The sequence below is a fragment of the Paramormyrops kingsleyae genome, chromosome 1 (genome assembly GCF_048594095.1).
Source record: "Paramormyrops kingsleyae isolate MSU_618 chromosome 1, PKINGS_0.4, whole genome shotgun sequence".
NCBI classification, from domain to species: domain Eukaryota; kingdom Metazoa; phylum Chordata; class Actinopteri; order Osteoglossiformes; family Mormyridae; genus Paramormyrops; species Paramormyrops kingsleyae.
In genome coordinates, this window is record NC_132797.1 from 39,402,752 (window position 1) to 39,416,675 (window position 13,924).

Here is a 13,924-nt window from a genome sequence, read left to right on the forward strand (position 1 = left end):
GGGATGAAAGTGCAACTGATCAATAGATGCTCTGACCCAGGAGGTGATCTTGGGGCTTGTCACTGCAAGTGAGGGTGGTGTAGCAGTGTGGGTAACAGCTCTGTGTGCAAAAAGCCCTCCAGGTCTCTCCTTCAGTGTCCTCCAGCCTCCTGTTTGCCTGGTCACTCTTGTCTACCCTTTCAATGTTAAGGTTCCTCTTTGGGACAGGCTAGACTGGGCACTGAAAATATTAGAACTATTTGCATCAATTATTTCATGAAATGATGTGCCTGCCCTAATTTACTGTTTAATGATTTATGTTTAACTTCATTGTATCTCCCATTCAAGGTTATTATCATTAATGAATACTGAAAAACATGAAATTAAACTAGAATTAAAACAAACTCCAAAAGTAACAAACAAAATAAAAATGCATAGAAACAAAAATTTAGCCTGTATTAGCCTACCAGATGTCCCTCTTTGAAATAATCAATCGTTGACATAGTTTACGTTAAGCAGCTGAAATTGACAAAATTACACATGCTCCTGCAAGATTAAACTATGTTTCACATGAAGTGATTAGATTAGGACCTCTTGCCAATTCTAGATTGGCATACATTGTGCAAAAATTTTACAGATTGTGAAGAGTGGATCGATCAGCAGGACAGATTTAATAAGTTTAACTACATTTTTCATTTGCAAACAAAGCATGCTAATGTCAGCGGTCATTAAAAAAATGCCTCAGCTTGAAAGTATATGGTTTATTTTTGGAAATTAATCACAGATGGGTGCCTGGGAACTGTTGATGAAAGTTTTATAATGATTATTAAAGCTTTGCCATAATACATTGTATTATGCATTTTTAACTGTTTTCGCTTGAGGACTCTGTTTTAAAAACTAAAACTAAAATTAAAACTAAATCATGAAATACAAACTGTAATAAAAATAGTTGAAACCTCTTAGAGCTCAAACTTAACTGACAAGAAAACAAAAATTGAAGAGGAAATTTCCAAAACTCAAGTCCATGCGATAGGTTTTTGAGAAAATTTCTGTTGACTTGGTGCCAACGAGTATCTGTTCCCATTATTCTGTCACCCATCCTTCAGAATTTAATAGTGGATCAATACAGACAAAAAGCAGTCAACACTGAAAACTGTTTTTACAGGCCTAATAAATGCCACAAATGACTCTATAAAAACACACACACAAAGCCTATTGTCACCTAATTTCATATATATTGCATTTTTATATAGCTACCTGTCTAGTATTTATTAAATTAAGGTTCTGCTGCAGCTAATGTCATTGTTCAGTCCCAGGAGCGTCAATGTGCCATCTAATGGCTAAAACAGCCAGGCCTGAAATGCTGCCTGATCATTTCCATGAAAGCCACTTCTTCTGTCTTTAAACACTCTGAAGGGTATTTAAGTTTAACCGCCATCAAATTTGGTCTGGACAAAAGCATCTGACCAGCTAATACATGGACAGAACAATCTTCTTCTTCATCATCAATTCATAGTGTCAAGCAGCCCCTTTTAAATTTATTTACTACTAGCAGTTTCAGGAGAAATTTTTCTTTCTCCTGTTTCACCAATAGTACAAATCTTGTTGCATCATCATTTTATGATTAAAAATATTTCTACTTTCTCAAACAGTTCTGAACTTGAATCAAACTGGTTAATCAAAGTCCTCTTGGGATGTAAATATGCAAAAACATTTTATAGAAGAATTATTAGTGCATGTGCAGTTGTATAATCTGTCTTAACAGAACAGACAGGTCTGTAGTATCTGGGCCTGAGATGATGAGATGGTGGAAATTTGTTTTTATAAAAAACAAGGCAACATTGCAGAGTTTAAAATTTACACAGTTTGTTTATTCTTGATTCACAGTGCAAGATTGATTAATTTTTCGCCCCCTTATTTAACAAACAGTTCAGTTAAGCAAGTTCAGTGGTTTCTTGAGCTCTTAATAAATAGAAAGAATCTGAAATTGATTGTTCATGTCCTGAATGAGATGCTGTCCGGCAATTTCACAACATTGTTGACACATTTTATCTCTGAAGAGGCCAATTTCTGCACTGCTGAGCGATTTGTTAAAGGACACACTTTAACTGGCAGGATTACTGCCACGGACGGCAGGTGTGAAATGGAGTGTCCGATATTTACTCTTTCCCCTCTGTTCACTTTTGCGGAACCTCAGATTAACATACATACCCCATAAGGCTTCAAAGGTGGATTGCAGTTTCCACAGGAGAGTCCATGAAGTCATAGTTTCTTTGTCCAAACCTGGAGACCTTTGACTATGACAAGCTCAGAATGACTCTTTAATGATTTAACACTGCTTCATTAGGGAAGTACACTCCACAGAGACTTTGCAAGGTAATTGTGCATGATGCTCACTGAATCCACATCAGCCAAGGATGTTATCTGAGAAGATACTCCTCAAGAATATAAAAACATTCTTCAGTATATATGATGACATGTAAATGCAAATTGACTTTTATAGTGTTTTAATGTAAAATGTTTGCAAAAATCTGTTTCTTTGCTTTAATATGTCAGATGATACTTCCTTGCCTCTTGTCACTGCATGCGTCATGAGGCTCTCTGTTGGTGCATGGCTGTCCGTGAGCACTGCAGTCGATCAGCTAGGGTCTTATATTCTTCGCACGTTTGGGCCTGTGCAGTCTACTTCCGTAATTAATGGCTCAGAGCTGCTCCTGGTTGGTGGACATTAACAAACTCTTTATGTTGGGCAAACTGCAGTGAATGAAAAGTTCAGATTAGTGGAAAATCACCTCTGTGTCTGTTGTACCATGATATTGTTTTTGTGTTATTTAGTCCTTTTAGTTTAGTTTGCTCTATTTTTTTTTCTGTTCTAGTTCCCTGTTTCACTCCCACATACCTCATTCTTTCCAATTCTCTTAAAGGGCATGAGTTCCATTAATATCAATTCAGTTTATTGTGACCTCTTTAACTGGCCACAGTGTACCTAGTAAGAGGTCTACATAGTTTGGACATAAAGCACTTTATCTTGACTTCATGGGCAATAATTTGAGAGAATAAATGTGTTTTGTAACTTGATAATTCTCTGAGGAGTTGACTTATCTTTGGTAGGTTATAGTAGTACAGGTAGGCCATTAAAAGTTAAATTGTCATCGTTTCTGCGTTCACAGCTGATGGTTATATAAACATAAATCTCCATTTATAGTCCACACTTTTTACTCATACAGTGTGTATTCTTTTGTGCTATTCTCTTCTCGTTTTTCTCACTATGTATAGCACCATACTATGAACACAAAACAAGAGGTAATGTGGATAATTTTAAAAACAATTTAAGAATAATTATGAGATTTATATTAGCATAATCCAGTCTTAACATGCATCATAAATGTATTAAATGTGCTCTAGGCAGCATGGACAGACAGAAACCATGGTGGAAAAAAGGACCCACAGATACGATGTGGAAGTTGTCCAGATTTGACACACCTGCATTTACTGAAAGGACAGCACCTGCAAGGATAGATGCTGCACCAAGCTTATGCTTTTGTCTAGATACACACTGGCAAAGACAGCAACCTGCATCATGAATTAAGCAAATAGCCCCCCTGGTAAACAGTTCCTTCAGATGAATTATGTATTTTGTTTTGTTTGGCACATAAGCTGTATTTTTGTTCAATAATGTCCTAAAATACTAAACTGTTAGGAAAAAGGGTCCAGCCCTTTTTGTACCCAAAGGTATAAACAACATTAATGTACCTCATAGTCCATTTCCGTAACTTAAAAGGATCATTTACCTACAGCTAGGGTGCAACTGGCAGACCCTTGAGGGTACTAGCCTCAAGGGTGTAAATAGGTTCTAACAGTATAGTTGACTGGTGTTCATACTACTACATCAGTGATCCCTGGCCCAAGTTCTTCTCACAGTTCTGGGTGAAGGATGTGGGATGAGTGGCCATGTCCTGAGGGTGGTGTTTCTGTCAGCATTGCTAAAGTAATTCACCCCAGGTACAGTATGCATTCCTAGCTACCAGCCATCCAGCACTAACAGGTGCTAGAGCTCAGTTCCTTCCCATCTTCGCATCAAACATAAAAAGTTTTCTCAACAAGAAAAATGCTGATAGCAACTTGGAGACGTAATTGCTTTAATGAATCTGTTTGAGAGTGAATAGTTGAACCTGTTGGGATTGTTTCTTTGCAGGTGAACCACAGAAGAACACCAGGATGTGAAAGGGCTTAGCAGGCACTGATATCTAATTCTTAGAGCTGTGTATTAGGTGTTGCAATGCTACATGACATCATTACTTGTTTTGAAGAAGTATAATTATAACATGGAAATTAGGTTATTTCATGGACTCCTAGTAAAAGGCCGACTGAAAAGAAATGCTGGGCCAAAAGAAAGCAGATAGCGCTCTCTGTTTTTAAGGTTCCCTCCATTCTTATGGATCCATAGCATTTCAAAGAATCCGTACAAAGAAAAAACCAATTAAACAAGGGACCACTAGCTGGTTAATATTCACTTTTTACCATACTTAAATTTTAAATGATATTCAGTGTCTTGCAGGAATTATCACGCAAAGCCAAATGCTAATTTAATTAAAATCAAGCTTTAATATCTCAATTTGATTGTAGTCAGCTGAACTGGCAAGTGGCCCATTCCCTTCCCCTGGTCCTGGATATCAGCGGGAGCTCTTTTTCATCATCTCGGCACCCTAGGAAGTAACTAGACCCTTTACACTCTTCTGTTAGAGAAGCACAGACCTCACTTCACTTATGCAGTTCTTTAGTCTTAGGTCCATTATCTATCTGAATGAGCTTTGTGCTGTCAGCGATTGACTGTACATCACCACCAAGGCAGGTGATTTGCTTCTTCATGAATGATGATCTTGTGTTGATCTGCTCTGACTAAGGTTTCAGTTATTGCCCTTGTTATGGCATTCTCCAGGGTTATTCCACTTACTGAGCAATTAGTTGGCCTGTGTTTGCATTATTAGCATGAAATTTGACCAGGAATTTAGTGCACCCTGGACTAGAGCTACAGGTGAAATATTCAACCATAAGAGATCCCCTGCTGAAACATACCTGTTCTTCCAAGATATAAATGGAGGAACCAAAAGTATTTTTCTCCACCACTTAGTCTGGTGAATGTTTGGGGGAAGCGCCCAACAGATTACAGAAGAAGCAGATAATACATCATAAGGTAACAGTAACTTAATATTAATAGGGACAAATTAAGCCAAATTAAATATTGGGGGGTACATATCCCTCCCGGTTCCTATGCCCCTGGTTACAAGCAAACGATTGGTAAAAATGGGGTGGATGTTACATTATTGTAGCTTTCTCTAATATTTGAAATGTTTTGCTGGATCAGGGAATTCAAATTTGTAATTGCTGAAGCCAGTCATTGTTTTAGTATTAGAATTATAACTAAAGGGGGAAAATATTTAAAGGCACAATGTCACACTCTAAAATAAAAATAAAAGAGGGTAATGTTAATCCAGAAGGTTAAGCAAAATATGCAGAGTATGCACTGGAAAAAGAGAAAACTCACATGAGCAAAACAAAAAAAGCGTTGAATTTCACTAATGTTCTCACAAAATTTCTCTTGACACCAGAATCGATGGCCATGGCATTTGTTTCTCATAGTCAATAAGCAAGACAATAACTGTGCATTGGAAAGTGGATGACAGCAGTAGACTTTAAAAAAGAAAGAAAAAAATCAATCCAAGGTTTCATTTACAGTCTTCCTTAAATCAGACTGTTGCCAGGCTCTTGCCAACTTCAAATGCAGATTAAATTCTCACTGCATATTGTACTTTAGGGAGAGGAGCCACCAAACAGGACGACTTCTGAACAAAGACATGTCTCCCTGTCAAACTGAAAACCACAGTTTGAAGAGCCTAAGTGGACATACACAGCCATTCAGAATTGCAATGCTCAGCTTACTTATGCGTGTTAAATTCACCATTTATAGATTTTCCCAGCGAGATGTAAAACACATGTTAAACCCAGAGGTAACACCTTCACAGCATGGTACCAATATAACACCAGCTCCCAGATGCTTTCATTAATGCATTGTACCCACACAAACCTCTCCCACTGCAAACATCAGCCACCTCACAGTTAACTGTTGAGGTATTTCAAATAGCTGCTAATAATTTAAATTAAACTTAATGATTGTACTCTCCATTTTTTTTTTTCCATATTTCACCCATGATAATCTCTTACTCATAGTAACCCCTCCATTTTGAATCAACTGATTCTCGTTTTCTGCTACAAAAGACCCAGGATTATAACACCATCTCAGAGCTACTCACGCTCTGCACCAGAAACAGTATGATGTGTCTGTGTGTCTGACTTTTAATTAATTCATCTTGGTTTGACTCCTTTTCCTTTTCATGTCTTTTGTTTTAGTGGAAACCTAAAGTCAGACTCTCCACATTTACAGTATATAAAAGAAGCTGGCTTTAACAGAATAGAACAGTGATACTTTATTCATGGAGAAAATTCTGTTTTCACTTATCCCATCTTGCTCTTCATGAGCCACACAGACACACATACAGGCGAGAGCAGGCTTGGGGGTTACAGTGCTGGGTCAGCCAGCGTGGAGCAGGCTTGGGGGTTACAGTGCTGGGTCAGCCAGCGTGGAGCACCCTTGGTGTACCCACTGAGCACCCAAAAATTGTATTTATTATATGAAGCAGATTTCAGTTATGAAGCCATGTTATGAACTAAAAATCACTCTTACCATCTAGATTCTGTGGAACAACAGTTTAAGAAAACTAAAGAAGGAATGGCCTTCCTCCATTGGCAGAGCCATTTCAGAATGAGAATCGGATTTATAGCATAGGTCGAAGCAGAAGTTCAGCTATAGGGTTTCACAAATAGATATTACTGACCCAATAGCTACTGATTTAAACCCTAGTTAGTAACATTCTTTCATCAGTGTCACAGAAATTTGTTTCTAGGCATAATTGCAAGGTGCGGAGACCGGGTAATGCCTGTGGACAAGCTAATGTGATTGACTTTCAGAAAACAGGGTCCGAACAGTGTTGATTTATTCACTGGGCCTTGTTGATGGATCCATACTGCAGGCTAAATAGATTGAATTCATCAAAAGAAAGCACCTTGTTTTGCTGAACCCTGAAAGATTTGCCGGTGCATTCTGCAATGTGGTGGCGAGAAAATGCGACACTCTTGGCTGACATTCCACGTTGGCAGGAGATCTTGAAAAATGTTTCCCTGCTTGACACTTCCGAATCCATTAAAGGATTAAAAGAATTAGAATTTTAAAATTATTTATTCATATTTAACTATACAACATATTTTGTGTATGTATACAGTAATCACAGTGGGAAAACTGTAAAACCATTTATAAGTTAAACACCTGACAACGGTTAATTGGAAGATTCGAACGAACAGCGTGTCACGAAAGACCTGCTATATCTCGGGTTTGCACCCCCTGCATAGCCTAAGGACCGGCTCACCTGTTTCCTCATTGAAACAACCCATTTGTTTGTCAGCTAACCCCCTCTAGCGCCGATCTCCTCTCGGCACAGCCCGGATCCCGTTCTCCGTTCTACGGACAGGTTACAGAGAACTAACCGCTGCGCCGGTGCTGTGTAGGAGAGCAGTCCGTCTCTCTCACTGTGCGGGAAGTCAAAGGCAGTACCGCTTGTATGCAGGATATATAAGGATGGTACAGGCTGCTTATTACTGCAACGGGGATATTCAAAAATAGAAAAACAAGTGGTGCGATTTTACTTCTGTAGTCTTGTCAAAGTTGATTCAAGTGTTGTAACGTTCAGCAATACATTTCCATAAGAACCATTAAGGAGCTTATTTTATGTCTTTTAGCTATTTATCTAAGTAACTTTATGATTAACGCTCATCCTGCATTGTGGTCAGAGCCTGGATGGGTCGGTTATCTGACACAGTGTTTATGTAGACGGCTGTCCAGTCCGCCGTACGCCTGTAAAAGCTCCGAGGAGCTGGAGCGCATTTAGCGGATCACACGTGGATTCTGCTCCCTTTCACAGCCGGAGGAAGCGTAGCTAGCTTAGTGCGCCTCAGAAATGCCTTTTGGAGTTCAAATCTACCTTATTTTTATACTCCTAAGGGTTATTTTCACGGATCCAAGTCACAGTAATCAAGGTAAGGCTCCGCTAGGACTAAATGAATTAATATAACAATTAATTAATGACCGGCATTCGTAGACTTAATTGTAGTTTTATTGACTTATCCGGTACCCGGTCAGTCCTGCTACGTAGGTGAAGTTCCCAGTATTTTACTCATTCTTGTGTTCTTAATCGTCATTCCTTATATTTTCAGGCTATTAGTTATATATCTTACCACGAATAGACTGTTTTATTGTGGCTGAACTTTGCACGAACGTGAAAGTATATGCAGATACGAGAATCCCTGGTTTTATATTGGCCCACTCAGGTGCACAATCGGTAATCAAGAACTAATTATTCGCTAGTACCTTTTTATTGCTCATTATTATTTTTATCTAATATGTCGGGGCATCATTTCATTCAGAGGCAGTCTTTCTGTAGGTAAACTTTTCCTCACTCTGATTAGGGAAAATAACAGTGCTGGATTATTACCTCGTCGAAATAACCGTGTTGCATTTAATGCTATAGCGTTACCTTCATTTCGAAACGCGAACTTCACAAACAACCAAAAGATAATTAAATGTGGCACGTAGTTTAAAATAAACGGCGGTACATGGGATGGTGAATACTGATATTCTGCAGCATCCGGTCAGCATTATGCAATATGTAATCGAGGATAACGGTGAAAAAGGAGACTCAGGCTTGCAGTGCAATGGCTAGGAAGATGCCGTATACTTACTGTGGGGAGCCTAAGTGCTATTTAAATGCATTGGCTGGATGTAATTGATTACTTATTATGAGTCAATTGTACGTACTTAATGGCGATCCACAATATTTCTAACTATTCATTTTCTTCGCCTCCTCATTTTAAGCAGCAGTAGTCTTAAAATTGGACTGTTATCTCAGTTTATATAGCATAAAAAATGGCATAATGTAATAAATCAGAAGACTTAACAAATACCTGCTTTTTCATAAGAAAAGTAAAAAATGTATGTTAATATGTAATACCGGTCATTGAGATTTTGTCTGTAACATACTTTTGAAGATTTTTTTCCTTCACAAATAGCTGGATAACTCAAATTATTCTTCGTGATTATCGATTGATTAATTATAGTACATCTGTAATGGCACCTTTAATCTGAGTGTTTGTTATTCTATCCTTCACCTCAACCTCAGCTGGCACCTTCGGTAGCAGCGGGGACAAGTAGCTCTAAAAAAAATGAAGCGCACTAACATGTGCATTGAGCGGCCTTAGAAATCCTTTAGAACTTAAATATTTTGCAGGTTAGCTTGTCACTGAAATATGTATGTTCCATGTGAGCGATAACTAAATGAATCATGCAAGTTAATTTACTGAAACCACAATTATAGTCCATGAATACTGTAAATGAACAGTGGCTGTCCTGTTCTACTAGCGTTACTGGTAACTAAATGGAAGTATAAAGCAAAATAAAAGTTCAGAAACATTCTGAGTTAAAATATTTTTCTGTGTCTGTTTTTTTTACATTTCTCTCAGGTTGAATATTATTAATATATGTAATGGGAAGATCCTTATAACTGTGGAAAACAGCTTGATGGAGTCATATATATTTGAATTGTGGTCTTTTTTTCTCAGTTAGAATCCAAACAACAAACTTGCTCATTATAGCTCATTACCGTTTGTATTTTTATGATTGATCAGGCTATTAAATGCATGTTTTTAACATAATAATGTATTGTTTAATTTTAATGCTACAATTTTGATTTGTTAGCCTGAGAGGAAGTAGTCCCTGGGACTAAGTAAAGAGCTTTAGAGATATCTTATTAATACCTTTTTAAAGCGGTCAGATTTCAGAGCTGATTCTGACTCGTATGCCTCATCACATTTACTGTTTGTGATGCCCTAATCAATAGTTACATTCCACTGATACTTTACTAATCGACACATCTTTTGCTGTTAAATTGTGTTTACTGTTGTGTAATATATATTTATGCTAATTCCATTTCTGATGTTAGGAGTTTTCCAGGGAATTGTGAATTGTATAAGACAATAGAGAACAGAAAGTTGCGAAGGAAAAGAAAACACAGAATAAAACGGTAAAATGCTAAGTTTGACACTTCTTAATTTGCGAGCTGTCAGAAGAGTAAATTACATACAAGAGGCTTTTATGTTTGATGCAAAATAAATAATGTGGCAGGTGGAGTATTTTTGAGGGCATAACAGCCAACTGTCTTGCAGTTAGGGTGGTGTTTCTCATTCTTTAGAGACTTTTTTTACATTATGATAAATTATTTCTGAAAACAATAGTCATTGGGCTTATATTTTTGGGTTGTAAAGTTTTGTACTTATCTACATTTTGTATGTTTGCATTATAGCATATTATTAATTACACAGTAATAAGAATAGCCTGTTTTTTTCTCTTACATAGGTGTACAGTTAGGATGAAAATCAAGGGATTTATTGGTAAGGAAGGTGTATGCATTTTACATGCAGCTTTTAGTTTACGGTTATGTCTTTAATGGGAAACTTGGTGGTTGAGGGCTACAAACAGCATTGTTTTTGTCATTATTCAGCTCATAATTACTGTTTTGAAGCCGTTTTTTGAGATAGGATAGGATCGGATTGGATTGGATCTGCATTTCCCCGTTTTCAAAGAGAAAAGTGACCCAAAAATCTACAGACACAGACGGGGTGCCACCTCTGCTCAAGAGGAGCACCGGGGGGCCACTGTGTCTTCTCTCTGTATCTCTTTCTGTATTTCTGTATAAAATATGGAATGGCCTACCATGTAAAGGATGTTTTTCTGATCATGGAAATTTAACAAAATCTGACAGCTATGATTGTTCATAATAAGTTTTTGTTCCCATGTCTATGTGTTGACTGTACATGTTCTCCCCGTGTCATGGGGTTTCCTCCTTGTTCTTTGGTGTCCCGCCACAGTCCAGAAACATGTTGCCAAATTGTCCATAGGTGTGAATAGTGTGTGTGCGTCCTACAATGAGGTGGCACCCTGTCCTGGGTTATTCCCTGCCTTATGCCAGTTGTTTCCAGGATAGGTTCTGGGCCCCGTGCGACCCTGTAAACAGAGTGGGTATGGAAAATGGATAGATGAATGGCTCAATGAATGAATGACCACACTGTTTATTAGTCTTTAAACATGCACTTTAAAAATTGTACTAAATTGCATGTTTTGTTTTCGTATCGAATTTTTCTATTAAAATAATCCATTACATAATAGCACTACGCTGCAATTAATTAACTGTTAACACTAGATGAATTTTTAAATGACTGAAAGAGCATACAGTTGCAAAAATGTACTGTGTGGAAGGGTCACAGCTGGGAAATAGCTGTATCTTCCACTCCACTGGTCCCTAGCTCAGAATCAGAAGGCAATGACTGACCCTCAGGGGGACCTTATGCTATGACAATGACATACCAAAAAAAATCAAACAAATAAAACAAACTGACAACAAATGCTGATGAAAAAGGGGACTCTGCATTCTGCTAAGGCCATTTAGTCTCCCAGATATAAAGTTATGGTGTGTATTTAAGAGGACAAAAGGAAGGGAGCTTTCAGGGTGTCAGGAAGTGTCACCTGTCATTGTTTTTTAAATATCGAGTCAGTTAAATTCGTAAATAGGGTGTGTTTCTGTGTGTGTGTGTGTGTGTGTGTGTGTATATACAGTATATTATATATATATATATATATATATATATATATAATGTGTTGGATTTTACAATATGTGATATGTCTTTCTTCTGTATGAAAGTATAAATGTGTTGCTTAAAGATATAGTTAGGTATGATCAAATGGATTCTTAAATACAGTGTCCAAGGTCTGTTGGGGTGAGAATTGGCAGAGACCTCCCAATTTGATTTTATATTTAATATTTTTTTGGCAAATCGATATGTATTGTCATTTTTAAATAGTTTTTGCTGAAGAGCATTTCAGGTCTACATTGAAAATAAAGGCAAGACCTTTAATTTATCCCTCAAGTGCCAGTCGAATGCATAATCTGTGGTTCAGAATGCACAAGAAAATACATTTTTTGACATGGGCAAAACCTAAAGTACTAGCTTATCAATACGGAAAATATTATGCTAATTGTGACTGTAAATTGGTTACGGCTAGTGCTAGAGAGCTCAAAGGCCCTCTCACATCATTTAAATCTGTAGTTAGGGAGCATTTTGTTCCCTGTAAATTACACAAACATCAGAGAGAGAGTTATTAACAAGACCAAGACTGTTTGTCCATCCTGTTACTCGGATATAATCCTGGAAACAAATCCAACATGCTTACTTACATGGACAACATCATCCAAGTGTTTATGTGACCAGAGTAAGGCAGAAACAGCCTCTGCAAGTTAGTCTCCCCATAGCATTTAAGGCGCTTTTACTCTTTTGCCAGGAAATTCAGACCGAGACCAGGCTTAAAAAAAAGGGGGGGGTGGTTAAATTAAGGCTATAGGGGTATTTATCGCTACAGATATGTGACCATACTCGGCAGTAGAGAACACTGGATTTAGTTCATTATGATTGTTATGATGCAGTCTCATTTTGTTCTAATATTTTATTTTGCATATTTATTCTTAGTGGGCAAATTGACCGTCTCAAGTTTTGTTCTTCAGGCACGTAGACACATAGTGTTTTGTTTGGTTTACAACTGTTCCTAATTGTTATCATTTTTAAGAATAAACAATTTCGAAAGAATTTGGTTTCCATGCTGTATCGAAATTGCACTGAACTGTGAACCCAAAACCGGTGTGTGTACCAAGCTGTGAATTTTATGTACTGTTACACCTCTAGTAAAGATTGTATCTTCTTACATTAATTAAAGAGCCTTTATTGGGCCATTATTTAAAGTTATGTAGAGGATGTTACCTTGGACATGTTAGCTGCTGGTCTGTGGCCATCCAAATCAGGGCTTCTGCGAAGTTGCAGGCAAATGTCAGTGTACAGTAATAACATAATATTTTATCTTGCCGATAGCTGTGCTCATGTCTACAGTAGGTGTTTGCCCAAACTTTTAAATTGAAACAGTGCTAGAAAATTCTCTGTTCACATTCACTTATTCGTGACAGCACCATGCTAGACATGTCAGTCCCTAAACAAAATGTATGTGCAACTAGGCAAATATTTTAGCAGTAACAAATGTGACCAACATAATTACAGTAACCGATGTATACCTAGAAGAATCAATTTCCCTCCCCCACTCTTAAAAGTCTGCATAAGCAAAATAAGAAAATGAGAACAATCTCCTGAGAGTTTTGTAACTGGCTACATAATGCAGAGGTCCTCGGTCATTTCTTGCCTCTAAATTGCTAGACTACAATGGGGCAGTTTGCTTTTTTCCACTTGTCAAATGTAATCCTAAGTGTATGTAATATTCGTAGCAAATCCTGAATAGCATCTAATATACACAGACGCTAAATGGTTTTATATTGAATCTGTATTTTGCGTATATCCATTTAACGTCCCTTGGTTAGTCTCTTGTCTTTGACTCCAGTAATGCATGTCTGTGTAATATGTTATTATTTTAATCCTGTTTTCCATCACTTTATCCACACTTTCCCAAGTTATTTAATATCTGTGTGAGCATGAGGAGCGTGGCAGCAGTATTGTAAGCAGTAAGCGGAGTTCACTACTGTTACTTCAAGGGCATTTTGGCATAAGGTTGCTGTACCTTCTGATGAACTTGGAAAACGTAGCTATTCTGCTGCAGTGAGGGAACTGGGACTGGAAATGGCACATGTCAAGGTTTGGGATATATGACACGGTAAACCAACATTCGGTACTCGGTATTCAGTAGTTGGCGTGTTAAATGCATACTGTGAGCAGACTGAGGTGGGGGGAA

At 37.7% G+C, this 13,924-nt stretch overlaps 1 protein-coding gene across 4 annotated transcripts in view; it reads left to right on the plus strand.

Moving 5' to 3' along the window:
* The first annotated feature begins 7,465 nt into the window (after positions 1-7,465).
* LOC111846867 (ephrin type-A receptor 6-like) overlaps positions 7,466-13,924 on the plus strand; it is a 153,470-nt gene continuing 147,011 nt past the window's right edge. Inside the window, exons 1-3 of one of the 4 annotated variants that reach the window (XM_072715523.1) lie at positions 7,466-8,127; positions 10,086-10,166; positions 10,499-10,533. In XM_072715523.1, coding sequence (XP_072571624.1) covers positions 10,512-10,533 — 22 coding nt within the window. In that variant the 5' untranslated portion in view covers positions 7,466-8,127; positions 10,086-10,166; positions 10,499-10,511. Of the gene's footprint in view, positions 8,128-8,229; positions 8,244-10,085; positions 10,167-10,498; positions 10,534-13,924 lie in introns of those variants that run through there. The other 3 variants (XM_072715521.1, XM_072715522.1, XM_072715525.1) reach the window with 3 other exon arrangements.